At 50.3% G+C, this 23,844-nt stretch overlaps 12 protein-coding genes across 12 annotated transcripts; 6 read left to right on the top strand and 6 right to left on the bottom strand.

The window, feature by feature from the left end:
* Positions 1-31: 31 nt before the first annotated feature.
* On the bottom strand, positions 32-1,833 carry BDV14DRAFT_209936 (amino acid/polyamine transporter I; the record flags this gene model as incomplete). Its single annotated transcript, XM_073775773.1, has 7 exons — positions 32-492; positions 571-891; positions 983-1,354; positions 1,405-1,496; positions 1,564-1,618; positions 1,673-1,731; positions 1,784-1,833. The coding sequence occupies 7 exons, from the start codon at positions 1,831-1,833 to the stop codon at positions 32-34; spliced, it is 1,410 nt and encodes a 469-aa protein (XP_073626383.1).
* Positions 1,834-2,261: 428 nt separating this feature from the next.
* Positions 2,262-3,738, top strand: BDV14DRAFT_190901 (aromatic ring-hydroxylating oxygenase subunit alpha; the record flags this gene model as incomplete). The annotated part of the gene is made up of 5 exons (XM_073771408.1): positions 2,262-2,595; positions 2,667-2,965; positions 3,028-3,203; positions 3,260-3,485; positions 3,544-3,738. The coding sequence occupies 5 exons, from the start codon at positions 2,262-2,264 to the stop codon at positions 3,736-3,738; spliced, it is 1,230 nt and encodes a 409-aa protein (XP_073626382.1).
* Positions 3,739-4,343: 605 nt separating this feature from the next.
* Positions 4,344-6,246, top strand: BDV14DRAFT_176528 (Zn(II)2Cys6 transcription factor). The gene is made up of 2 exons (XM_073769261.1): positions 4,344-4,461; positions 4,518-6,246. Exons 1-2 carry the CDS (start codon positions 4,376-4,378, stop codon positions 6,067-6,069), a joined length of 1,638 nt encoding a protein of 545 aa, XP_073626381.1. The 5' UTR covers positions 4,344-4,375; the 3' UTR covers positions 6,070-6,246.
* A 26-nt stretch (positions 6,247-6,272) lies between these two features.
* BDV14DRAFT_209935 (major facilitator superfamily domain-containing protein) lies at positions 6,273-7,926 on the bottom strand (the record flags this gene model as incomplete). Its single annotated transcript, XM_073775772.1, has 4 exons — positions 6,273-6,563; positions 6,620-6,868; positions 6,925-7,666; positions 7,712-7,926. The coding sequence occupies 4 exons, from the start codon at positions 7,924-7,926 to the stop codon at positions 6,273-6,275; spliced, it is 1,497 nt and encodes a 498-aa protein (XP_073626380.1).
* A 423-nt stretch (positions 7,927-8,349) lies between these two features.
* BDV14DRAFT_190898 (cytochrome P450) lies at positions 8,350-9,630 on the bottom strand (the record flags this gene model as incomplete). The annotated part of the gene is made up of 1 exon (XM_073771407.1): positions 8,350-9,630. The coding sequence occupies one exon, from the start codon at positions 9,628-9,630 to the stop codon at positions 8,350-8,352; it is 1,281 nt and encodes a 426-aa protein (XP_073626379.1).
* Positions 9,631-11,654: 2,024 nt separating this feature from the next.
* On the top strand, positions 11,655-13,137 carry BDV14DRAFT_176527 (SDR family oxidoreductase). Its single transcript, XM_073769260.1, has 3 exons — positions 11,655-12,090; positions 12,146-13,041; positions 13,115-13,137. The coding sequence occupies exons 1-2, from the start codon at positions 11,686-11,688 to the stop codon at positions 12,914-12,916; spliced, it is 1,176 nt and encodes a 391-aa protein (XP_073626378.1). The 5' UTR covers positions 11,655-11,685; the 3' UTR covers positions 12,917-13,041; positions 13,115-13,137.
* Positions 13,108-14,366, top strand: BDV14DRAFT_209934 (phosphotransferase family protein; the record flags this gene model as incomplete). Its single annotated transcript, XM_073775771.1, has 4 exons — positions 13,108-13,206; positions 13,256-13,551; positions 13,606-13,926; positions 13,973-14,366. 4 exons carry the CDS (start codon positions 13,108-13,110, stop codon positions 14,364-14,366), a joined length of 1,110 nt encoding a protein of 369 aa, XP_073626377.1.
* A 60-nt stretch (positions 14,367-14,426) lies between these two features.
* On the bottom strand, positions 14,427-16,522 carry BDV14DRAFT_190895 (fungal trichothecene efflux pump; the record flags this gene model as incomplete). The annotated part of the gene is made up of 8 exons (XM_073771406.1): positions 14,427-14,850; positions 14,903-15,226; positions 15,284-15,343; positions 15,398-15,546; positions 15,595-15,875; positions 15,927-16,174; positions 16,224-16,339; positions 16,397-16,522. The coding sequence occupies 8 exons, from the start codon at positions 16,520-16,522 to the stop codon at positions 14,427-14,429; spliced, it is 1,728 nt and encodes a 575-aa protein (XP_073626376.1).
* Positions 16,523-16,838: 316 nt separating this feature from the next.
* On the bottom strand, positions 16,839-18,831 carry BDV14DRAFT_201827 (acyclic terpene utilization AtuA family protein; the record flags this gene model as incomplete). The annotated part of the gene is made up of 3 exons (XM_073773862.1): positions 16,839-17,411; positions 17,459-17,762; positions 17,816-18,831. 3 exons carry the CDS (start codon positions 18,829-18,831, stop codon positions 16,839-16,841), a joined length of 1,893 nt encoding a protein of 630 aa, XP_073626375.1.
* A 267-nt stretch (positions 18,832-19,098) lies between these two features.
* Positions 19,099-20,117, bottom strand: BDV14DRAFT_190893 (alpha/beta hydrolase; the record flags this gene model as incomplete). Its single annotated transcript, XM_073771405.1, has 2 exons — positions 19,099-20,019; positions 20,073-20,117. 2 exons carry the CDS (start codon positions 20,115-20,117, stop codon positions 19,099-19,101), a joined length of 966 nt encoding a protein of 321 aa, XP_073626374.1.
* Positions 20,118-20,330: 213 nt separating this feature from the next.
* On the top strand, positions 20,331-21,731 carry BDV14DRAFT_201825 (acyl-CoA dehydrogenase/oxidase; the record flags this gene model as incomplete). The annotated part of the gene is made up of 1 exon (XM_073773861.1): positions 20,331-21,731. One exon carries the CDS (start codon positions 20,331-20,333, stop codon positions 21,729-21,731), a length of 1,401 nt encoding a protein of 466 aa, XP_073626373.1.
* Positions 21,732-21,954: 223 nt separating this feature from the next.
* Positions 21,955-23,705, top strand: BDV14DRAFT_201824 (acyl--CoA ligase; the record flags this gene model as incomplete). The annotated part of the gene is made up of 3 exons (XM_073773860.1): positions 21,955-22,554; positions 22,603-22,747; positions 22,795-23,705. 3 exons carry the CDS (start codon positions 21,955-21,957, stop codon positions 23,703-23,705), a joined length of 1,656 nt encoding a protein of 551 aa, XP_073626372.1.
* Between the last annotated feature and the right edge of the window lie 139 nt (positions 23,706-23,844).

Raw genomic sequence — 23,844 nt, 5'->3', positions numbered from 1 at the left:
GTCACCAAAGAAGCGAGGACAGTAAAGTATTCTAAAACCCATGGGGAGCCACAGGCCCCTTGTAAACTTTCCTCCCTCGAACAAACCAATACAGCCCGCTCACAACGCAAACAGCACCAAACACCACTACCGCATAGTTCATGTTCTCGGGTGTTACAGGCTGATAGGGTGGGAAAACCAGGAACATGCAAGTGAACCCCAAGTAGCACACTGATATGAGGTTGATGGGTAAACCCAGGCGCCCCATTGTCCAGGGTCCGTAGGGAAGTGGTTCCGTAGATGCCATTCTCCTGTAAAGGAGGAAGCATATCGGGAGGAGATAGGATAGTTGTAACCCGAATACTGCCAGTGATGTTACTGCGTTGAAGGCCGTTGTTGAAGCGATGTTGAGGAGACCCAGCAGTGCTAGGAGTAAGGAGGTAAAGTGCACCGCGTTGGTGGGAATTTGTCGCTTCTCGTCCATTCTGGATAGAAGACGCGGAAATGGAAAAGCTACAGAAACGGGCAAACATGTCAGCGCTTACGGTGCTTGTTGGATACAACAGACTACTCGGGCCTCCTTGATCTTACCTTCATCTCTCGCTAGCACCCACATCATCCGACTGCTCGAAGCGAGAAGCGGAATTGAGGATAGACCAGCCATAATGACAACCGTACTGCATAGTGCTGTTGCTGCATGGATATTGCCTGTAATATCGAGGAATATCTGGATGATGGGGAACCCAGTTGCCGTCTGTAATGAAGCCTCAAGATCACCCATGTGGAAAAGGATCGCCATAAGGAAGCCAAATCCCATCATTGCGTTGATGATGATGGAACCGAGCATGGCGGTTGGGACATGAATTCTGGGGTTCTTCATTTCTTCGCTCAGATGGATCGCACCGTCGTACCCTAGTGGTAGATGTCAGCAAGATCTATGACTCCGTACAGCCCTCCGTCTATTTTTGTTGTGAGGAAAAGCGAGATGACTTTCGTCACATACCAACGAGTACGTTACAGCTGGATAAAAGGCCTACGCACCAAGCAACAGCGCTATTGCTCCATCCTGAATTATTGACCGTCTCGATGAAAACAAAGCTGGCATCATGCCTGACAGGTGAGACAACGCAGGTCACGACCAAGACAGCAACAAAGGCACCAATGTGAAATGCCAATGATAGATTTTCGACCATGGGCAGTATACGGCTACCAAAGACGTTTGTAAAGTCTGAAACTGTGAGTATTGCCCAATAGATCAGTGTGCCGTGCCATCGTTGATAGTTATACGTCTGGTGATTCAGCACGACTAAGCCCTGGATCATCGTGCCTGATAGGAATGGCGCACTTGCAGCAACGGTAATCCATCCAAATGTTGCTGTATATTTCATCAGCTTTTCTGTTATGGATTTCTGATTGAATACATACTTATCCACCCAGCAATCCAGCTAGACGCGATTCGCATTCGCACGGGAGCAAGATAAGCGATGTAGTGATATTGTCCACCCGGTGTGGGAAACCTATTATGATCAAATCAGGCATTATTAGGCTTGCTCGAAGCTATATTGATGAGGTTCTTTGACGTACATTGAAGCCATCTCTGCAAGCGAGGCGGCAGTTGCCAGAGAACCGACGAAGGATACTGGTGAGGTTAGTGCACATCACGGTAGGTAAGTGGAATCGGCGCTCAACGTACTGATCAAGCCATATACAAGTGCCTGAGGGCCACCACTGACGAGACCCGACACCATTGTGCTGCAATGATGATTAATACCAGATTTATGTACAGAGCGCGGCAAGAACAGACCTGGACAGCGCTTCCCATGTGGCCATCAACGACACGCTAAGCGACAGCATCGAGAAGGCGCCAAACTTGGGCTGTCATAGGCAGGTTAGTTCTTGGTGTTGGTTTTTGTCACTGGTATGACAGGATGTCTACCTTGATTTCATCTATCCGGCCTACCTCTGGGGACTCAACGTTGTCATGGCATGAGATTGGAGGTTTACTTTTGTTATGCATGATTGATACAGAAGGACGCAGCGGTGGCAAACAAATGCTTAGAGGAACATGAAGAATTCAAATTCCAGAACTGGAGCACTGCATCGATATTTACTTACTCCCTATCGCGGCCCTAAACCTGAATTGCACAAAAAGCGCGAGCCTATCGCATTGCTTTGCGAAGCCTGATAGCGACCGTCCAATGGATGTGCCTCACCTAGTTATAAGTAATCGAGGACCAGGACATGGTCCTAACAAGCCAGGTCTACACTCCCGGTTATCCAGCATGTTTCGACTGTTTCAGAGCAGTGAAAGCAAGCCCCAGGGCAGCAAAGACACCGTCCCGAGAGCCCTTCCAGCATCATGGTATCACTCACAGCCTCTTTACGACCTCGAGCGGCGCGCCATATTCTCACGCAAATGGCTTCTCGTGACGCATAAGTCGCGATTCGCAAAGCCTGGCGATTTTCTTCGATACGAGGAAGCTGGATTTCCCTTCTTCCTCTGCCTCGATCGCAACGGAACGCTTCGCGGTTTCCACAACGTTTGTCGACATCGTGCTTTCCCTATCATCACTAGCGAGTCAGGGTCGGCCAGTATTCTGGGGTGCAAATACCATGGTACTATTCTTCGGCTGTTTCATGAGTAGCGATTCGGCCGTAGCTAATTTGGGATTTGTTATCTGTAACAGGATGGTCTTATGGCTTAAACGGCAAGCTAGCAAAAGCGCCTCGATTCGAGGACGTTGCCAACTTCGACAAAGAACAGAATGGCCTGTTCCCCGTCCATGTTCATCTTGATCAGAGAGGTTTTGTCTGGGTTAACCTTGATGGTGATGAATCCCCCTCTGTGCCATGGACCGAAGATTTCCTAGGCGCCGATACTCAAGAGCGACTTGGTGACTTCAACATGGATGATTACGGCTTCGATCATACTTGGAGCATGCATGGGGACTATAACTGGAAGACGCTGGTGGATAACTACAACGAGGTACGTCCCGTAGCCGATCACATCGTACATGGTCGTTATTTTCTGGTTTAACTTGAGTACAGTGTTATCACTGTAGCGTCGCACACCCAGGCATAGCTGCCATTTCTGATCTGACGAGCTACAAGGTCGAGACAGTGGGTGGACAGATTCAGCATTTCGTCAAGGATAAGCCGGGCCATGAGTCGGACATGAAAGTCGCGCCTACATTTTTATTCCCTAACGCCTCTGTGACCATGACGTATGAGAGATCCTGCCAACTATTATCCAAGGACTAGATGCTTATTACCGTCTCAGGTCACATTATTTTTACCTCATGCGCGTGGTCCCAACTTCTGCAACGACGACATCAATGCAGTACGAGGTTTTCCGCCACAAGGATGCCTCGGACGAGACTTTCAAGGAACTTGACGACTTCTTTAAGCAGGTTGAGGGAGAGGACAAGGAGCTTTGTAATGGCGCCCAGCGGAACCTAAACGCCGGCGTTTATGTCAATGGAAATCTTCAGCCGGTTAATGAAAAGGTCAGTTGGTATTTGGTGTCGTGTGGCAAGGCCTCCGTCCTTACTAACATTCTTCAAGGGTGTTCTCTACTTTCAAAGTCTGGTGAAGAGGAACCTATTCGACCACCGTCAGCGCGAGGAGCAGGCGGCAGGAGAGATCTGGCCCAGTATGAAGAATGTCATGAAAGATACCTCGCTGAACGACGAGATTCAGTTTTGTTCAGGACTACAGTGCAGCGATTATGCGAAGTCAAGATCTGAACTCGCTTGGTAATGTAAATATTGCTTACTTCATATGTACTGCATCTGCTGCGTCAGTTACCCTCCTCGTGTCATCGGAGCTCTATGTCAGCCTGGTGCGGGCGTGCGCAGAGGGAGGGAAGGATATGAAGGGAAGGAGCAGACATTGTCATATTCGGCTGATTCTTGCCTATCCGACGTCCAACTTTTTCAAGAAGAGGAAGGGGCGACTCTCCACCTGCAGGGACAGGCACCTGTGGCCAGCTACTACCATACCCTACTCCTCATCACTAAATTTCACGTTCTTTTGAACCCCAAAAGCCTGCATTTGCTGCCTCTGTCAAGCATTCCTGTACATCGTGGTAGCAGACCCAATAGCCCAGTGCAAGGACCATGGTCAGAATACTTAAACATATCTCCATAATTTGTTATGCTCATGAAGTTTGTTGAAGTGATTATCACCATGATGTATGGTGGGTCTGACTGCTTAGCCTCACGCCAGTCTTCAACCAGTGGATCTGACAGCCAGTCTAGAATTCAGCCCCGAGTGCTAAAACAGATGCTAAAGTACTAGTCTATCAGATGATGAAAGCACAGACTGGCTGCCTAACACTTCTTCCCCAGACCACGTTGCTTCGTGTCTCTTCGCTCGCTCTTTCCTTGAACTCACAATGCCGGCGCAACCACCCAAATCGCAACAGCCCAAGCGCCAGAAGGTTTTTTCTAAGCGATCGCGAACTGGGTGTCGGACTTGTCGGTGAGTGAGCCTGCAGCTGAATATCCCGCTTATCAATGTCTTGCTCATTCCCCCAGAGTGCGGCATGTTAAATGCGACGAGACCCAGCCCGCATGCCGCAATTGCACGACAAACGGATGGAAATGCGAAGGATATGAATCGAACAGGCTACCGCGAGAACCAAAGCAGCATCTACAAACTGCTGCGCCCGTTGCGACCGGTTTCCGATGGGCAATGACCACCGACGAGAAGCGATGCGTGTCGTTCTTCCTCTGTCGCACCGTCCCTGGTCTTACCAGCTACTATGACTCGTCGCTTTGGCAGAAATTGGTATTGCAGATGTGTTCTACCGAGCCCGCAGTCTATCATGCGGTCGTTGCGCTTAGTGCTGTTAATCAGGACCTTGAGCGGAATGGGATACCTATGCCGGGGACGAATACTGGGAGCTCGTGGCAGCGCTTTGCCTTGGAACAGTCTATAAGGTCTTTCGGTCTGTTGAATAGACGGCATATCCTACAAGACCCGCAGCTGCGTCAAGTATTGCTGGTAAGCTGTCTGCTATTCGTCATGCTGGAGCTGGCTCTAGGTCATTTCGACGACGCCACGATGCATTTGCAAAGCGGACTGGCTATTTTGAAGGAAATGAAGATTCAGCGTCTGACTTTTGGTACGGCATCGGCCATGGTCGAGGATAGTCTTTTGGACGCATTCTTGAACCTCGAATCCCAATCAGCGCATCACGGTGTCTCGGTCCCTCGACTTGGGCTTGACATTCAACTACTGCATTCGCATTACGAAAGGTACTTGCATGAGTTTAAAACCGTGCAGGACGTCCAACATGCTTTTAACCCGATTACGAACACCACACTGCCGTTTCTAGAGCGATGTTGGAGCAGGCCAGAAGATGAGATCATGGCGGAGTATGACATGCTGCATGCCCAGCAGCAGCGACTCTTGTCTTGTCTTCATCAATTTAACGGTTATTTCACCCAATTCTGTGAGACCAGATATACCCGACTGGATCTGAAGCAGCAGCGTGGGTTGGACATGATCAAGTGCATGTACCTGACCATGGCCGTCGCAATTAAAACTTGTTTATACACCAGGGGTTGCCCCGAGCCAGCATCATTCATGGCAGAGTACAAGGAGATGTGGTCTGAAGCGCAGTCAGTCATCGCCAAATTTGAAGATCGCCCTCTCATGACGATCGAGACGACCATCTGCCCGACGTTATTCGTTGTCGCCGCGCGATGCCCCGACTACTCAATTCGACTTCAAGCACTCGATGCCCTGCGATCATGGCCCCATTGCGAAGGATACCTCAACTCCACCTTGATTGCAGATTTAGTTCTTGAGGGAATTAAAGGGGAATTGAAGCAGCTATGGAGAAACTCGCAGGCTAATCCGCGCTATCTACCGCCAGGTCTAATGTTTGTAGAAAACAATGGGCAGCAGGTGGTTGTTCATGTTGGCGCCAGCAAGAATGCAGCAGGCCAAATGCTATCTCTCGAACCAAATAAGAAGCTGGCAGACTCACTCGCATCTATTGATACTGCGCAGAACTGGCCGTGTGTTCGTGCCTCTGGGATACTGATGAACAGAACACTCGACTCTGAGCTCTACGTCTGAATGCTCCTGCTGAGTCCATGGTCGCCCGGTCCTTCTTCTGGTATTTGTAAAATATGATGAGCCATACTAAATGGCAGCGCCGCGGTCTCATGTACGTCCTTTACACAACTCCGAGTTTATCTCAGTTGCGATCGTAAGATGCTTCATTATCTCATGTCTACCTGTGCGGTCCTTCACTATATCACGCACTTCCAAGCTCTGTCCTAGGTAGCATATCTCCACTCAGTAACATTCCCACTCTCAGCCTCCGCCTTGTCAAGCTGCTTGTTCTTCTTAATACACCACCACTTTGCAATGAGAGCGAAGATAGCTGTCAACCCACAGCCAGCAATAATAATACCACCACCAGTCTGATACCGCGGCTCCTGCGACCGGAGAAAGAAGTACGGCGTGAACCAGTGAGAGACCGAGGAAACGCAGTTGGCGATGGCGATGAGGGCCGCTCGTTTTGTGCGCGGACGGGGGACGACTGTTGTTTCCCAGGATATTTGGATCTAGATATCTTTAGTAGGGGGTTCTCGCCGGAAGCGGAAGAGGGTTGAAGACCTACGTTCAGACCAACGAAGGGCCCAGAGCATAGCAGGACCAGACTGAAGTACCGCGCTCCGACGTTTAGTGTTGATATCATGATCACGGCGCCGGCCAGTGTTATCAGAATTGGCACGATGATGTGCCAGCAGTGTTCTAGGAATCTGCCTGATGACCACGAAATGGCAAGACAGGCAACGTAGGCGATTACATATGGAGGAGCCTGAATAAGATACGTGACGACTTCGCTGAAACCGAGGGTATCGACAATCTGTATACTTGTTAGCACTGAAATATCATGAGGAAGAACAAGGTCCATGGTCATACCGACGGAAAGAAGTCCTTAAAGGACTGAGCAATAATCAAAGAGAAATGAATGCCCGCAAACATCCAGGTAAACGGATCCTTAGCAGCAAGAATAACACCTCCCCAGTAATCGCCCTCTCCCTCAGACCCCTCGAGTATACCACCGGCAGAAACAACCTGTCTGTACTGGGACATGGCCGCTTCCTCCTCAGAGAACCAGCGTTTGCTGGTACTGTCCGGAAAGTTCGGTAGGAACCAGAAGGCCGCCAGCGCCACCGTAATACTGACGATGCCCTCGAGCAGGATGAACCACTGCCAGGCGCGGAGACTTGCAATTCCGTCCATGTTTGTTAGGATTGCTGCGGCGAGGAGACCCGAGAAGACGTTGGAGATGATATTTCCCGCGTGCCATATTCCCATGCGGAGGGGTGATTCTTGCTTTGTATACCATGAAGACGTGAGGAGGGACACGGCGGGGACGAAGGGACCCTCTGTGAAACCAACTAAGAAGCGGCAAAGACAGAAGCCCCAGCCGGATGTCAAGGCAGGCATGCAGATTGTCACGGCAGACCAGGCTAGCATGATTGAGGGCATGAGAATGCTTGGTTTTCCTTTGGCTATAATGACGTTCGCTGGTACTTGGGAGATGATATAGCCGACGTAGAACATGGAGATACCGGCAGACCAGGTGGTATCATCCATGCCCAGGTCGTCTTGCATGCCGGCGAGACGGGCGTTTGAGACGTTGATTCGGTCGAGATAACTAGGAAATTAGTCTATGAACGATAGTAAAGGGGATCATACTCACCTCATCAACAACATCATTGTCACGCAAGGAAGAAAGTACCAGTCCAGCTTCCGTAGGACGGCCTTGTTAAGTTTCTCCAGTTCCTCCGGGGTCTTGTCCTGGAGGATTGGGAAATGGGACAGCATCCGCTCAGCCTCTGAGACATCCTCGACGGCTTCAAGGGCCGACTTGGGCTCATCGTTCTCAAGAGTGGTCTTCCGTTCTGTGGCGGTCATGATTGTGAGACAATAAAGATGCGGAGGGGGTTAGTGGCCAGAATCTTCCCTCCTCCAGCCAGGATATCTCTCTTTATACCCAGACTCAGACGATAGCAAGTGGAGTGTCTCCGTGCCCAGCCCCGGATTCTCCTCCGCATGACAGCTCTTTAGACGGCTGGGGTTCCCCAGATCTGCATACCTTGGGGGAACTGGGACATGGTCTGACCTTCAACTGGAATCCCCAGGGTCCGACTTGGCTACTGGGCAGCGATACCAATCAACTTCTTCGCTGATAACGGAGCCAGACACCGGCAGATTTGCGTCGAGAGAGACTGAGTACTGGAAAGTGTCCGACTTGGCATCGGGGATATTCCGTAACTGGCCGCTACAGGGAAGCCATGGCACGAACGAACTTCTTGGTTGGATGTCTCTAGCTGAGAATTATGCATCACGAACAGCAAACGCCAAAGGTACGGTTGGAACCGACACTGGACCCAGTCTCTTCTCCACGGCCGCTGCATTTGTGACCTCCAAGTCCACTTCCAACACACAAACCGCTAGGAACACCTTGACCATGTGCAATACATATCCACTGCATGGACACTGCCGTGGTCCCGTCAGAAATGTAACGAATTTGCATTCGCTCTTCAGCGTGTTTGCGTGGAGATTGTCCCATCTTTCTGGGCGGAACTCGCTGGCATCTTCGCCCCAGATCTGGGGATCGTGATGCAACATGTCCAGGGAAAATGTCACTTGAGCCTCAGCTGGAAGAGTTATGCTGGCTTCAGATGCAGCCTTTAAGTGGACTGGCTTGTCAACGATGCGGGCCGTGGTCGGGATGGGAGGATAGAGGCGAAGGACCTCGTTCACGACTGCGTTCAGGTAGGGCAGGTGATAAAGAAGTTGTAGGTCCTTTTCATCAACCCACTCGCTCTGCCTCAACTCTGTGCGAAGTTTATGTCGTACATCTGGGCGCAAGGACAGCTCTCGCAGTGCCCACAGCAGCTGCAACGTCGGGGCTGAGAATCCATGCGAGAAGATTTGCTTTGCATGGGCGAAAACATCTGCAGTGGTGGGCTGCGAAGCAGTGCCTCCGGTCTCAGAAGATATTCTCTGTAAGAAGTTCATGTCCTTTGGGTTCTTTGCAGTATCAGGATTGACCAAGTCTTGATTGTCCTCCAGAAGCCCCAACACGATCTTGTCGATCTTGTCGCCAATAGCGCTTTCAACCATGTCCGACTCCTCAAAGGCTCGGCCAGACATTGTGTTCATCATGATATGTTTCAGTGGATGTGCAATACTTGCTGCCGTTTGGACGTATTGGCCGAAGGTTTCTAGCCACTCCTGTGTACCGGTGACCTCAGATGCATTGTCAAGGCCGAGTCCCAGAGACCAGACTGCGTCCAGCGCAAATTGCTGGATTTTTATATGGAGATCATTCCCCGTCTCAATCTCCCGGAGTCGTTTGACATGCTTTTCTGCGATAGACACGAGCGTCGTATGCCAATTATCCATAGCTGGTCGATTATTGAAACTACGCAGCATATCGGCATGCCACCGTCGAGCAACATCTCCGTCCGCCGTGATAAGAGTGGTGCCAGCAATGCGCTTTCCACCTCCAAATGGGCCTCTTGTCTGACTGCCGCAGCGACTGATGGACTCGGAGTTTGTGATGAATAACTGTCGAATCATGGCAGGGTCTCGGAGGTACACCACGGGCATTCCACCGATAAGAGTCCATGATATGCCTTCCTTCTCGGCGCCATGGAAGAGAGCACCGATCGAAGTCTGATAGAAATCGCGGGACCATCCCTCAGAGAACAGACCGAGAATTGGAAAGCAGGAGACATATGGGACTCCTGGGGATGGGTACTCCCAAAAGCCGAATATGGTCCGTAAGACGGCGGAAATGGTCTGGAGCATTTCAAAAGGTATGAGTTCCAACCACTCTTCCATTCCGTTCTGGCCCTCTCGGCTCTTCCTACTTATATGTCGGGTCGAGTTGTACATAGCGATCCTGTCTATCATGGCCCGCCATAGTCAGTGGTTCGCGGCGATTATCCCAATAGAGATGTCTGTCTTAGTCTTTCTCACATCGCAACTTGTATTCATTCGAGATAAGACCTAGTTAGCTCCCGCGTCCATGGTTCTGAAACCAATTATAGTTGTATACCTCGGCTTGGCTAGACTAGTGGCTTACAGATTGAGTTGGATGAAGCGCCCATGGTCGATAAGCTGACCTATAGTGGAGAAGTTCTCCACGGTCAAAACAGCCACCACGGGGAAGTATCAGTTTTTATATCAGGACAAGTGGCATTCAGGTGCTAATCTTACTCTCTGAGCAAGGAGTATTCATGCCTAATCTTCGTCCCTGACATCAAGGACATTCACATTTCGAACATCACTCTTCATCACCGGTCTGAATCGCCTGATTATCCTTATTCACATCCTTGTTATCCTCAATCTCGCTGTCCGGGGCGTTGGGGTCGATCTCGAAATCTGTCATGGCCTCATTTTGCTCCAAACTAGCGGTCATGGTGGTCAAGGTTGCAGACGAAACGGTGGATTCAGAGCGGGGATTGTTTGTGGCGGCGGGGTTCTGAGCGGTTGTGTGGGCATTGTCCAAGGTCTGAACGGCGACCGAAGTCTGACGAGCTTGTGTAGGCTGAGTCACGGCGGGATTTGCAGCATAAACCAGGGCTGATGAAGGGCAACGAGGCTGGCGCGAATTGTGACGCTTTTGAGCGTCACGACGGGCGATGGACTCTTGGATGCTCTAGAGCAGCCAACAGTTATGAGCAAGGAGCTTTGAAAAGAGGGTGTCTCTACAGTGTACGCCGCAACGCCGTTCCCAGCCATTCAATGGCCTGGCATTCCACACACAGGGCACCTGCAATAGCAGGTCAAGTATAGTCTGTAGAAGAACTTTAGGAATGGAGGGTAGAGGGATGAGAGAAGGAAGAAGAAGAGAAAAGGTGTTGTTGTTGTGTTATGTTGTTGTCCATGATGGCTGGTGCGACCATGCACGCGACTTTGAGGTATGAGGTATGTGGCAGGAGCTGTAAACTCTAGTCAACAAGTGCAGGAAACATGCTTATCGTAGTCGTGTCCTATTCTATCATAACACCAGATGCTTTGACCATGTTCAAGTGTTCATGTTTATTGTGCCGCGTGCTTTCAAAGGCTCATATAATCAAGAATTAGGTCGCCACAACTTATTTTCGTGTTAGCTCAATGGCAAACCTCAATATCTCAAATTTTGATACCCATGGTTCGATTCGGGCGACCACCCCTTTTTTATGCTTCAACCAATATCCCTCAAATTGGCTTAAAATTGGAAATTGCATGGCCCTACTACATTGAATTATTATTTTTTTTTTTGTTGAGTCTAACCCTCTATAATGACAGAATTCTGGCATGAGGAGTGCATACTCTCAAACGCTGGTTTCTGCATGCTGAGATATATTTTGGTAACCCCTCATCCAATACAATCCACCCCGCCACTCAGCCAGCCCTCAACACCCCCGAACAACTTCTCCAAAACCCACTTTCTGCACGCAATTTGTCATGGCGACCACACTAGCCAGGCCAGGGCATGTATTAACAGAGCTGTACCATGATGCAATCGCACAGGACAACTCACTCGGTGGACGCCCGGCTAACAATATGCGGCCGACAACCGAGCCCGATTGCTGCAACTCTATAAGACCACCGGGCCGAATTTAATTGATCCTACAGAAATCTCACATTATTCTGCAAATATTATATAGTTACAACATGGGAAATCACGCTCTGGTCTTTGGAGCCTCGGGAATTATCGGTTGGGCGACCGTTAATGCTCTACTGAGCGAGTATCCCACTCCAGGCGCGTTTGATCGCGTCACGGCATTGACGAACAGACCCCTCTCGGTCAAGGACGCGCAGTGGCCTGCTTCAGATAAGCTCAATATTGTTTCTGGAATTGACTTGTTGAAGGGGAATCAGGCGGAGCTGGAAAAGACTATTCAGGAACGCGTCCCCAGCAGTGACACCATCAGCCATGTCTACTTCTGCGCGTACCTCATGGATCCAGAGCCTGAGAAGGAAATTCAGATCAACGTCGATCTCTTGAAGCGTGCCGTTACGGCTGTTGAGAGTTTGAGCGCCAAATTGTCCTTTGTGGTAATTCCGACCGGGGTCAAGGTAGGGTTATCCCCTGAAATCTTTCTTCTACAGTTAGTTGTTAATGATGAACTAGACATACGGAGTGCACCTCATCGACCAATTCCCCTTTGCCGATCAGCTTCCTCTCAAAGAGTCTCTCCCAGCTATCCCCGAGCCCTTCAAGTCGAAGCTCTTCTACTACCCCCAAATCGATCTCCTGAAGAGTCTCTCTGCCGGAAAGCCGTGGACATGGGCCGACGTGATTCCGGACATTGTTGTTGGCTTTGTTCCAAACAATAACGCTTACTGCCTCGCACAATGGTTAGCTCTCTATCTAAGTCTATACCGCGAGGTCAACGGACCAGGGGCGGAGGTAGCCTTCCCCGGCAATGAGAAGAGCTGGAAAATCAAGAGCAACGACAGCAGCCAGGATATCATCGCCCGATTCGCTGTATATGCCAGTCTACACCCGGAGATTACCTCGGAAGAACGATACAATACATCGGACCATCCCGACTGGACAACGTGGGAGGTTAAATGGCCTATTATCTGCGACTACTTTGGACTGAAAGGTGTCGCACCTCCTGCAGGAGGCTCGGGACCAGAGCCGAGTGCCTACATCGCAGAAAACAAGGATGAGTGGTTTGAGATAGAGAAGAAGTACGGACTCAAGGGTGGTACTGTGGGCAACGAGCGCAGTTTGGCCTCGGTGCCAAACTTTCTGATGAACATGTTCGACTTTGACAGGCAGGTTGATCTTACCAAGTTACACCAGGCTTGGGGTGATGCGAAGGAGGAAAGAGATGTACAGGGTGCCTGGCACACTGCATTTGATCGATTCCGCGCTGCAAAGATTATTCCTTAGATTAGATATTCTAGCAGACATAGAGTACTCCGACCATGGTCTAATGACCTACTAGCACAGAGGAAAACAATACCCGCGTCTTGCCTGTTGGCTTGTTCTATGTCGACCACACAAACTCAATTAAAGTAAGCCACAGCTGCAAGAAAGACGCAACCTCACATATTGTGAAGAACAAGAATCTAAAATAATCAATGGCAGGTGAACTTCGACAACTGATAGACATTCAGTCTTTGGAGCGATTCATCGAGAGCCATGTCCCAGTCATCAAAACGCCGATAACCCTCAAGCAGGTATTGACCTACAGTCTACCTAGATCAACATCACGTTAACACTCTGCAGTTCGGCTTTGGTCAATCCAACCCAACATACCAAATCACCGACCGCGATGGCGCCCGATTTGTGATGCGAAAGAAGCCGCCGGGGAAGCTGGTCTCCAAGAGCGCCCACAAAGTCGAACGCGAGTATCGCATTCTCTCGGCCCTAGCCAAAACAGACATTCCTGTCCCAAAGACATACTGTCTATGTGAGGACGAGGGCGTCGTTGGGACTCCATTCTATATTATGGAGTTTCTAGACGGGCGCATCTTTGAAGATCCAACTTTTCCGGGCGTTTCGGCAGAAGAGAGGAGAGCTTTGTATGTGCAGCTGAACCTACTTTTCTTAACCTGAAAGCTCACTGACTTCGATAGGTGGCGCGAGGCCATGGTTACTCTTGCCAGATTTCATCGCATTGGCCCTGGTCGGATCGGTCTCGCGAGCTACGGCAAGTCAGGAGGATTCTACAACCGGCAGCTGGAGACATGGCGGAATCTCAACATCGCCCAGGGAGCAGTCAAAGACAAAGAGATAGGAGAGCCAGTTGGCCCTGTTCCAGGAACAGAAGACTTCCTCGTATTCTTCGCGGATCCCAAGTATCAGCCTAGAGACCGCGCGAGTCTCATTCATGGAGACTTTAAAATTGATAATATCGTTTACCACAAAACTGAGCCGAGGATTATTGGGTTTCTTGAGTAGGTCAGCTATCACAGTTAAATTAAATCAAGACTGACTCGACAGCTGGGAAATGTCGACAATTGGACATCCGCTAGCAGATATCGCCAATATTATCCACCCCTGGAGCGTTAACGCCATTTCGACCAAGGCCGCAAAGAAGCTATACCTAGTCCATGATATAGAGCACATAGAGGGTCTACCCTCGATTGCACAGTGTGTGGATTGGTATGCGTGTGAAGCGGGATGGGATCCTGCGCCTGAGCTGCGGTGGGCAGAGGCTTTCTGTCTCTTTCGATTGAGCATCATCTACCAAGGCATTGCGGCTCGATATGCTGCGAGGCAGGCTACTGGGGGTAAGGCCCGTGAGCTGGGGCAGGCAAGATATCCGAGTGCTGAGTTGGCGAAGAAAGTGATTGGCGACATCAAGGCAGATAAAGCACGACTACCGAGGTTATGACCATGGCCAAGTGATGGAATCTTCAATTGGTCTTGTATACCTAGGTTCTACGTATAGAAATCATACAGCAGACTGCTCCTTCTTCCCTTCATTTTCGAGCCTCACAGCACGCTCGCTAGTCTTTTTCTTCTTGTCAATGTCCCGCGTAGTGAGAGCAATAATAATGGCAAGACCACCAAAAGCAACGGCAACTTGGTAAACAAGCTGATAAGACTCTGCACTGGCGACCTTGACCGCATAACTCACGGCGCTGATGACTTGGTCCGTGATCCCAGCCACCTCCTGGTATGCAGCCTCGGTATTTGTCCCGGCAGCTGTGAGGAGGTCGGAAATGGACCCATCAAAACCAGCTTGATTAGCTGCAAAGATAACTTTATCGGGAAGAATACTCGTGTAGTGATTGGACTGAATCGCGGTATAAATGGCAGTTGCGATGGCGCCACCGATCAGACGGAAGGTGCAGAGGAGGCCTTGACTGATGCCACTGTGGGTAAAGTTAGCGGAAATTTGGACGATATCATGTTGAGGGATCTTACATATCAGCCTGTGAGTCCAGACCCAACGAAATCATTCCGAACGCCAAATACTGCGGTGGAGTCACAGTAATGGCAACAATGATGATCGTTGCGATTGCCTGCCCTTTATCATGGACGCCTACTGAGCCCATTGACCCGATCATGGCAGTTTGAGCTGTCAGATAACTGATCATTTGCCATCGCTCGTGGCCTGCCATTGGCACAACAGTAAGAATGAGGATACCAGCGAGGATTGTACCGAATGAGAACATGTTTGCATAGAGGCCCTGCATGATTGAGTCGCCCGTGGGCACATAAAGGAGTGCGGATTGGCGAGGCCATAGACTGTCATTTGAAACAAATAAATATCGAGCATGGTCGGAAATGTCAGAGAGAACGTACATGTTCATGCTGTAGTAAAGCATACCGCCCACAAAGGTCACGGCGATGATAGAGGTAAAGCTAATGATATTCATTAGCGGTGGTTCGGGAGTGGAAGGGAGGAAAGGTACTTACTCGCGCCACTTCTTGAACAGTCTTGGGGGCAGGATTGGATATTGAAGGTTTGCATAAGTCTCCCACAGCCCTAAGCAGACGAAGAGGATGCCAGATAGAACGATGGGGAGTATCACGCCGACGCTCTTCCATGGAAAGTCACGGCCCCCCTGAATATTTTTAGCATTGCAATTACATTCTGGACCTGGTCGACATACCCAATTGAGACCCAGCAGAAGGAGAATACATGCGGCGAGAAATAGCAAGAGGCCGATATAGTCCAGCGCTGCAACAAGTTGCTTCTTGGTCTTGCCGTCGACCAGGTGCATTGTCTCGAAAGAAGGAGGTCGATAGAAGATGAAGAGCATAATGGCTGTAAGAGCTTCGAATGCAAACATCCACCAGTAGCAGACTCGCCAGCCAAGGGTGGCATAATTAATAAAGCTGTATCCAATCATAGGGCTGAGCATCGCTGGGATGTTGGAGATCTCGACGCAGCCTGGAATTGCGTTAGTGAAGAAGAGTACAATTGGATTAGGGACGATATTACCCAGGATGAACAGACGATGTTGGTTCGGCACGATCTCCTGCACACTAGCAAAAAGAGTCTCGCCAAATCCACCTCCAATGCCCATCAGTACACCGGCGCCTATCATCTGGTTGACGCTCTGCCCAGTTGCTCCCACAATGGCTCCAATAGCCCCGAACACCGCACCAGAAATCAAAAACCATCTGCGCCCGAATATGTCGGAAAGTCGACCGCCGATGGTGACAATCACTGCTGCTCCTAAATTCCAGCTAGAAGTCACGTTAGTCTGCGCGAGCAGGGACATGGTCGAATACGTACCAGATGGTGATCCATGGATAATTGGGATCTGGCCCCAGGTCTGCGTTGATGCTGGATAGAATGACTGCCGGCATCAATTGTGTGAAGAGGTAAGAGTTGTAGAGGAAGCAGATGGACTATGGTCGAAATCGTTAGTCCTAGATTGTACTGCAAGGATTCCGTAGAGGCCTTACTATGACGGCCATGATAGTCTGAGGCGTCAAGTCCAACCCCTTCCTCCCTGACCTCTCTTCCTCGTTTGGCGGAGTATTAGATGGGACCTCTTCATCGTGAACTGGCTCCTCTTTCTCAGTAGACATGATGGACAGTTTCGATCAGTTTCAAATGTGGAGTTTACGAAGAGGTATCCACCGAAAATCCGGGGTAAGTATATGACAGCTGCGAAAGTGTGCTAGTGTTTGATCGGTCAGGGTCTGGGGAGTCTTTCTCCATGCTCTCTACGACATAGGGTTGCCTCCGGGTGACGACTACCGGGCCCAAATCCAGACAAACCTCCCAGTCGTCTTTGAGGAGACAATCATGTTGAGTGCTACTGTGACAAAGGAATACCATTGAAAGAATATGGCCATTTGCCTAGATACAGTACATACAGTCGGGAATCAAAACTTCACATAGCTAGACCCGTCCCCTATCCAGGAACTTCTTGGGAAGATCCACCGTCTTGGCCCTGAGATATTCCATGCAGTTCTTGCCCAAAGTATCATAGCTAGAGCAGCAATTATACTCACCCTGCATATGATCATGCAGCAAAAAGTGCACTGTGCGCAGGTGAGGAATCTCAAACCGATCGATCGGTTTGCCAGTGTACTCTTCCGGCCCAAGCAACTCGATGATTTTGGGAATGGTCAGGAAACTGCGCAGCCAATCCCACTCGTCGTCGTGGCGGACAAAGAAGCCGTTGTTGCAGTCTGATGCCTTGTCGCCGCCGCGCCCGAGGACGATGTAGCCTAGTGGTGCGCGGACAGTTTCGCCGAATGTGGACAGGTCTACAGGGTTTGTGGTCTCGTAGCTGGGTTGTTGGCGGGGGTATTTGCGGGTGACTTTTGGCGTGGGCATGTCGATTATGCGTTCATCGTCGTAGAGGCAGTGTACGCGCTGTTGGATCTCTGATTGTGGGAGCAGGGCAGGCCAGTACCGGTAGTAGGGCTTGCCTTCTGCTTGTCGCATGTCGTTGCCTAACGAAGCACCCTAGTGGTTTATTAGCAGAGTTCCACGAACAACTGACGAGGAAGTACCGGAACTCCTTCAAGGAAAGTGACCATTGATCTTCGGAAGAAGCCATCAGGATTCGTCATGCGTAGAAGCTCGCGATCAGGGGATTGCGCGAAGATACGGAAGTCCACTGTTGCAAGGTCTTGATTGCGCGCATCTATGGGGGATGAGCCGTTGACATGGAACTTGAGGAGTGAGAACCTCTTTAGTCTCTCCGGGCCCAGGGCCTCTTTGATTTGCTCTTCAGTGAATTTGGCTTTTTCCTCAATGTCGAGGCCGACCAAATAGACGTGGTACTCCGCTTGGAAACCAGCAGGTGCAGTGATTCTATTCCCGTCAGCTTGGACCATGGTCTAAAAGATAAGACACTCAACACATACCCAACCTTGGCTGTCGGTGGAGGAGGAAGACCCTTTACTCCAGAGATAAAGACTTGATCCTCGCCCACCTGCTCCATGCGAATGCCCTCGAGCTGCGCAGTGACATCGGAGTTGTAGTACAACGGACCCTGAATCTCGTACACCAACTGCGATGTAACAGAGCCGACTGTGATACAACCCCCAGTATTGACTTCCTTGGTGAGAAGCGTCTCACCTCGATCGTTGATATGAGCAATAGGGAATCCAACGTTCAGATGCTTTCCTGCCTTGAGGAGGTCCTTGAAGGCCGAGTAGTATCCACCACAGACATACGAAGCACACTCGATCAGATGACCAGCAACAAGAGACCCGGCCAGCTCGTCAAACTGTTCAGGGCCCCAGTTATGCCACCAAGCTGCCGCTCCAATTGCAGGCGACGCATCGGCTACTCGTCCACAAATGACGATGTCTGCTCCCTCCTTGAGGGCTCTCGCGATACCCAGTCCGCCCATATACGCTTGAGCACAAGCGGGCTCAAAACCCCAGTCAACAAGCTCTTTGCCATGTACGAGACTGGTAAACTTCTCGCCCTTAGAAATGAGTTCCTGTACTTTGTCGGTGACATCGTCGCCTTCGACCCAGGCTATTTTCATCGGACATCCGGCATCTTCGCACAGTTTCCTAACATACTGCGCCAGGATTTCCGTGTCGCTGGCACCGGCGTTGACTGCTAGCTTGACCTTGTTGTTATATAGGTGAGGAATGGCGGGGACGAAACAGTCGATGAAGTTCTCTGCGAACATGGCTGTCTTGACCTTCTCTTCCAGCGAAAGAGACTTGGAGTTGAGGGATTGCTGCTTGTTACGGATCTTGCCGGTGCCGTGGACGGTCATAGTCATCTCTGACAGCCAGTCGCCGACGATGATATCGCATTCACCATGCTGGGCTAGCTGCGAGATTGCTTGGACACGGTCCGAAAAACCTCCACTGGCGCCGCCAACACGGACTGGTCCTTTTGTTGTTGCTGCAGGTGACATGATTGTAGTTGTTTAGATATGAAGAGCCATTTATGATCTGGTTGAAGGTTATTTATCATGGTTTGCCGATTCTTGAGGCGCAGCGTGGAGTTCTTCTCCCAAGGCTGACGGGTATGCTTTTCCAACTCGGAAGCCTTGAACAGCTACGCTGGATACCATAGCAATGCTAAATCATAGAATGCATATCCAAAAGGCTTTGTGCTTTATATGAGGTCTAAGCTCAGAGTTTATAGAAGTGTAATAGATAGATCAACCTCCCAGCAGTGTTCAATCAGCCAAGCCCCCAACCCATTGAACGCCTTCCAGCATATTCCCAAGAAACTCCTGTCTATGCTGATCCAGAAGCTTAGATGGAAAGGTCCATGAGTAATGTGGAAAACCAGGATAGGAATGATATGTAAGAGGAACATCTGCCTTCTCCAAAGCCTCTTTCATCAGGCGCGCATCGTCTCGTAGGGTATCTGCACCGCATTCGGCAATGTAGACTTTCTTCAGCGAGTTTAATTTTGGATGTAGAAGACATGATGTATACTTGTCATTGGGTACTGCGCCATAAGCCCCGAGAAATGTCCACATGGCAGATCGAGTGTTGACCGTCGCATCGGCATTGTCGTCGTAGGCTGTATACTGCGCTTTTTTGTCCGCAGGGACTGCGTCTGGATGTATTGTTATCGGAGCGAGGGCCACAACGCCGTGTACCTTGTCCCCCTGACCCTGGTCGGCCAATTTAAGGGCAGCCCCAATTGCCAGGTTACCTCCGGCTGACGCGCCTATTATGATTGCTGAGGGCGCCTGCAGCTTGGGAAGAGCCCAGTTGACTGTCTCGACGCAGTCGTCAAGAGCAGCGGGATACTTATAAGCAGGAGCGAGACGATAGGATGGGCTGACCACGGTCATTCCATGGTGTTTGCTTATAAGTCGACACACAGCATCTTCCTGATCAACGCTGCCCATGGCATAACCTCCACCGTGGTAGTAGATACCGACCGGTTTCCCGGCAGTTGAAGCTGGAGGCGTGTACACTCTCAACCAGAAACTTTTGAGGGTGAAATCCTCAGTTTTCACGGACTCATCAGGAGGTGGTACCTCGTACTTGGCTCCCATCTTTGCTAGTAATTTCTCCCAGCTTCCTTGGATCTCAGATAGAGACCCATAAAGGGCTGGGGTTTCTCCGAGCTCCTGAAGGAACTGTAGCAACAGTCAGTAAGTTGGACCGGTTCGTGTTATACTGCGATGAATACCTCCTGCCATGCTGGCGCAGACTGTATACCGATTGTAGCAACCATCTTGACATGAAAGTTGTCTCGAAGAGTGTACATTGAGCGCGGTGCATTCAGACCGTTGTCGGATCGGCGGGAGAGCTCAGGCTACCAGTATCCAGGCACTTCAACAGTTGAAAGAACGCGACAATCATCGAGAATGAGACTGGTATCCAGTTACAACACTAATTGATTCACCCTTCGGCAGCTAGACGTCACCCCCCGACATTCACACTCAAAATGGCAGGAGCGACGCCCGACACCTCCAAGCCACCCTTCAGCAGATATCCAGCATGGACAATCGAGAAATTGCGGCCTATCGCCATTCAGAAGATCCAGGCAGTGCATGAATGGGTAGAAACAAAATGCATACCTGCGCAAAGCATTATGAAGGCGCAGCTGGCAAAAAGTCGGTGGAAGATGCCACCGTTGATGAAGCAGCTGAGGGAGGAAGCAAAAGCACGGGGGTTGTTTAATCTGTTCTTACCAAATCACTTTGAAGACTCGCCTGGTCTTACGAATCTCGAGTACGCTTGCTGTGCTGAACTCATGGGGAGGGTCTACTGGGCTCCTCAGACCATGAACTGCCATGCGCCTGAGACGGGGAATATCGAGTTATTGGCCAAATACTGCAATGAACAGCAGAAGGACCAGTGGCTAAAACCTCTTCTCAGAGGAGACTTTGCGTCTGCATACTCCATGACTGAGCCAGAGGTGGCTTCGTCTGATGCGACCAACATCGCCATCAGCATCCGGCGCGAAGGAGATGAGTATGTTATCAACGGTCGCAAATTGTTCGCCAACGTCAAGTGGAATCCAGAGGTCAAGCTTTATATCCTGATGGGGTGCACTGACCCAACGAACCCAGATATTCGCAAACGACATTCCATGCTTTTGATTCCTTCCGATACCCCTGGGTTCCGTATGCGCCAGAACCTCTCAATCATGGGCTACGATTGCGCACCCGAAGGCCATGGGGAGTACATCTACAACAATGTTCGCATACCAGTTTCGAATGTCATTCTAGGAGAAGGAAGAGCTTTTGAGATTGCGCAAGGTCGTCTCGGCCCTGGTCGCATCCACCACTGCATGCGACTGATCGGACAGGGAGAACTTGCCTATGAATATGCTCTCGTTCGAGCAACAGACGAACGCAAGAAGCCTCGAGGGAAGTTGATAGGACAGTTTGACAGCAACATCGAGCGTATCGCACAGATGCGCCTGGAGCTGGATGCACTACGACAGGTTGTTTTCAACGCTGCTTATACGATGGACGCCTTTGGGAACAAAAGTGGGAGATATGTCATTGCGCAGAGTAAGATCTTGGTTCCGACAGCAGTGGCCAAGATCATCGACGAATGCATGCAAATGTATGGAGGGCAGGGCCTGACGCAGTACACTCCTCTGCCCGAGATGTGGACGTATGCCCGCTTCGTTCGCCTTGCTGATGGCCCAGATGCTGCCCATCGTCATCAGGTAGGAAGGGATCAGCTCAAGACGGCCAAGGATGTTTTCGCTAGACATACGCAGTACTTTGAGATTGCGCAGGAGCTGAAGAAGCAGTTTGGGATGGAGGAGGAGCTGGCGGACGATTGCAGCTGGGAATATCTCAGCATCCCAGGAGTCCAGCCTAAACTGTAGACAGCTGTAACCTGAGATAGCGTGTAAATATTATTGGACATGCATTTAATTGAGGAATAATAATGAAATAACCTCGGCGCTGTATTCTGAGTATCTAATTCGCGGCCGAGGTTAACGTTTTCCGTAGGATTCAAGCAACCACCAGGAGAACAGATACAATATATTCAATTTGCGACCGTCTCGACGGGCAGTGAGAGGTGGTATCAGCTACTGCAAAGCGACCATGACCTACAGCTCGATATTCCCTAAGCTGGAAATCCCCAGCACCAACATCCTGTCGTACTTGTACCCTGCAAACCAAACAGTGTCCGACAAACCAATATGGATTGATGCCAACGACCCAAACAATTCACTTTCTCCGCGGCAGATGCTCTCATGGGTTCGACGTCTCGGATATGGTTTAGACAAACTAGGCGTGGGCAAAGGCGAGGTGGTGATCATTTACACACCCAACCACATCTTCGTGCCGGTCGCATACCAAGGAATCGTGGGATCGGGACGTATATTCAGCGGTGCAAATCCGACATATACTCAATTTGAGATTGAGCATCATCTGAAGGATACGGGGTCCAAGGTGATTCTGGCGCATCCGACTTTGGTCAAGATTGCTGTTGCGGCTGCTGCCAGGGTCGGGATTCCCAGGGAGAGGATCTTTCAGTTTTCGGATTTTCCTTGTGAGGCGGTTGATGGAGTTTTAGACTGGAGGAGCATGATTGGGACGGAGGAAGAGGCAGAGAAGTGGAAATGGGAGGAAATGAATGAGACTGCGAGGACAAATATAGCTACGATCAACTATAGCTCAGGCACTACGGGACTTCCAAAGGTATACTCATGAACAGAACAAATCGAGACGATGGCTAATGAGGTATAGGGAGTCTGTGTATCGCATCGCAATCTCATAGCCAACGTGGAGCAGACCATCTTCATGCGCGACCGCGAACTTTCCCATGCCCTTGTCCCAGCGAGTCGCCCAGAAGAGCGATGGGTAGGCTTCCTGCCTTTGTATCATGCATACGGTAAGCTACATGTCAATAGACCGTGGACGGAGTATCTGACCCTTCAGGCCAACTGTATGCCTGCTTAATGGCTCCCAAACTGGGCTTCCCCGTGTACATCATGCGCAAGTTTGTGTACGAAGAGTTTCTGGGCATCATCCAGCAATATCGCATTACGCATTTACAAGTTGCGCCTCCAATCTTGATCATGTTGGACAAGCGACCAGAGACAGCAAAATACGATCTGACCAGTGTTAAAAACATTCTCTGCGGAGCGGCACCGCTATCGCAAGACCTGCAGAATACGATACAGAAGCGATTCAAGGTCAATGTTGTGCAGGGATGGGGAATGACTGAAGTGACTTGCGGTGCCATCCATGTGCCTGGTGGCATTTACGACGAGTCTGGCAGCGTTGGCCTGCTTGACCCCAACTGCGAATGCAAACTACTCGACGAAGAAGAAAAACCTGTTAAGCCCGGAGAACCGGGGGAGCTGCATGTTCGAGGACCGAATATCTGTCTTGGATACTGGCGAAATGATCAAGCGACCAGGGCCAGCCTCGATGCAGAAGGCTGGCTAAAAACGGGGGATATTATGGTCGTCAAGGATAATTGGTTCTGGGTTGTTGATCGCAAGAAGGAACTGATCAAGGTCAATGCACTACAGGTATCACCGGCTGAACTGGAGGCTGTGCTGCTCGGTCACGATGGCATTGCCGATGCTGGCGTCGTTGCAGTTACAGTAGATGGCCAGGAACGACCACGAGCCTACGTACAGGTAAAGGAGCAGAGCGGGCACGGATTGGCGGAGGCACAAATACTAGAGTACATGAAAGACCGAGTAGCAAAGTACAAGCAGCTGACAGGGGGAGTTCAGTTTGTCAAGGAGGTGCCACGTCTCGCCAGTGGAAAGCTACACAGAAAGGTCCTCAAGGAATGGGCGCGCAGGGACTCTGGTAGTGCCCGTGCAAAGCTATAGTACACAAACGTTATAGACCATGGACAAATGACATTACCTTGTTCCAATATCGAGCTCTTGGTTTCAGCCTTCTCCCAAGACTCACTGTCGTGTTAGCTTGGATATTGTTTCCCCGGCTCAACTTAACTTTATTACGTAG

The sequence above is a fragment of the Aspergillus stella-maris genome (assembly GCF_047715825.1).
Source record: "Aspergillus stella-maris strain CBS 113639 unplaced genomic scaffold BDV14scaffold_41, whole genome shotgun sequence".
NCBI lineage: Eukaryota > Fungi > Ascomycota > Eurotiomycetes > Eurotiales > Aspergillaceae > Aspergillus > Aspergillus stella-maris.
The sequence above is the reverse complement of the archived record's forward strand: the minus strand, read 5'-3'. Positions and strand labels throughout refer to the sequence as shown.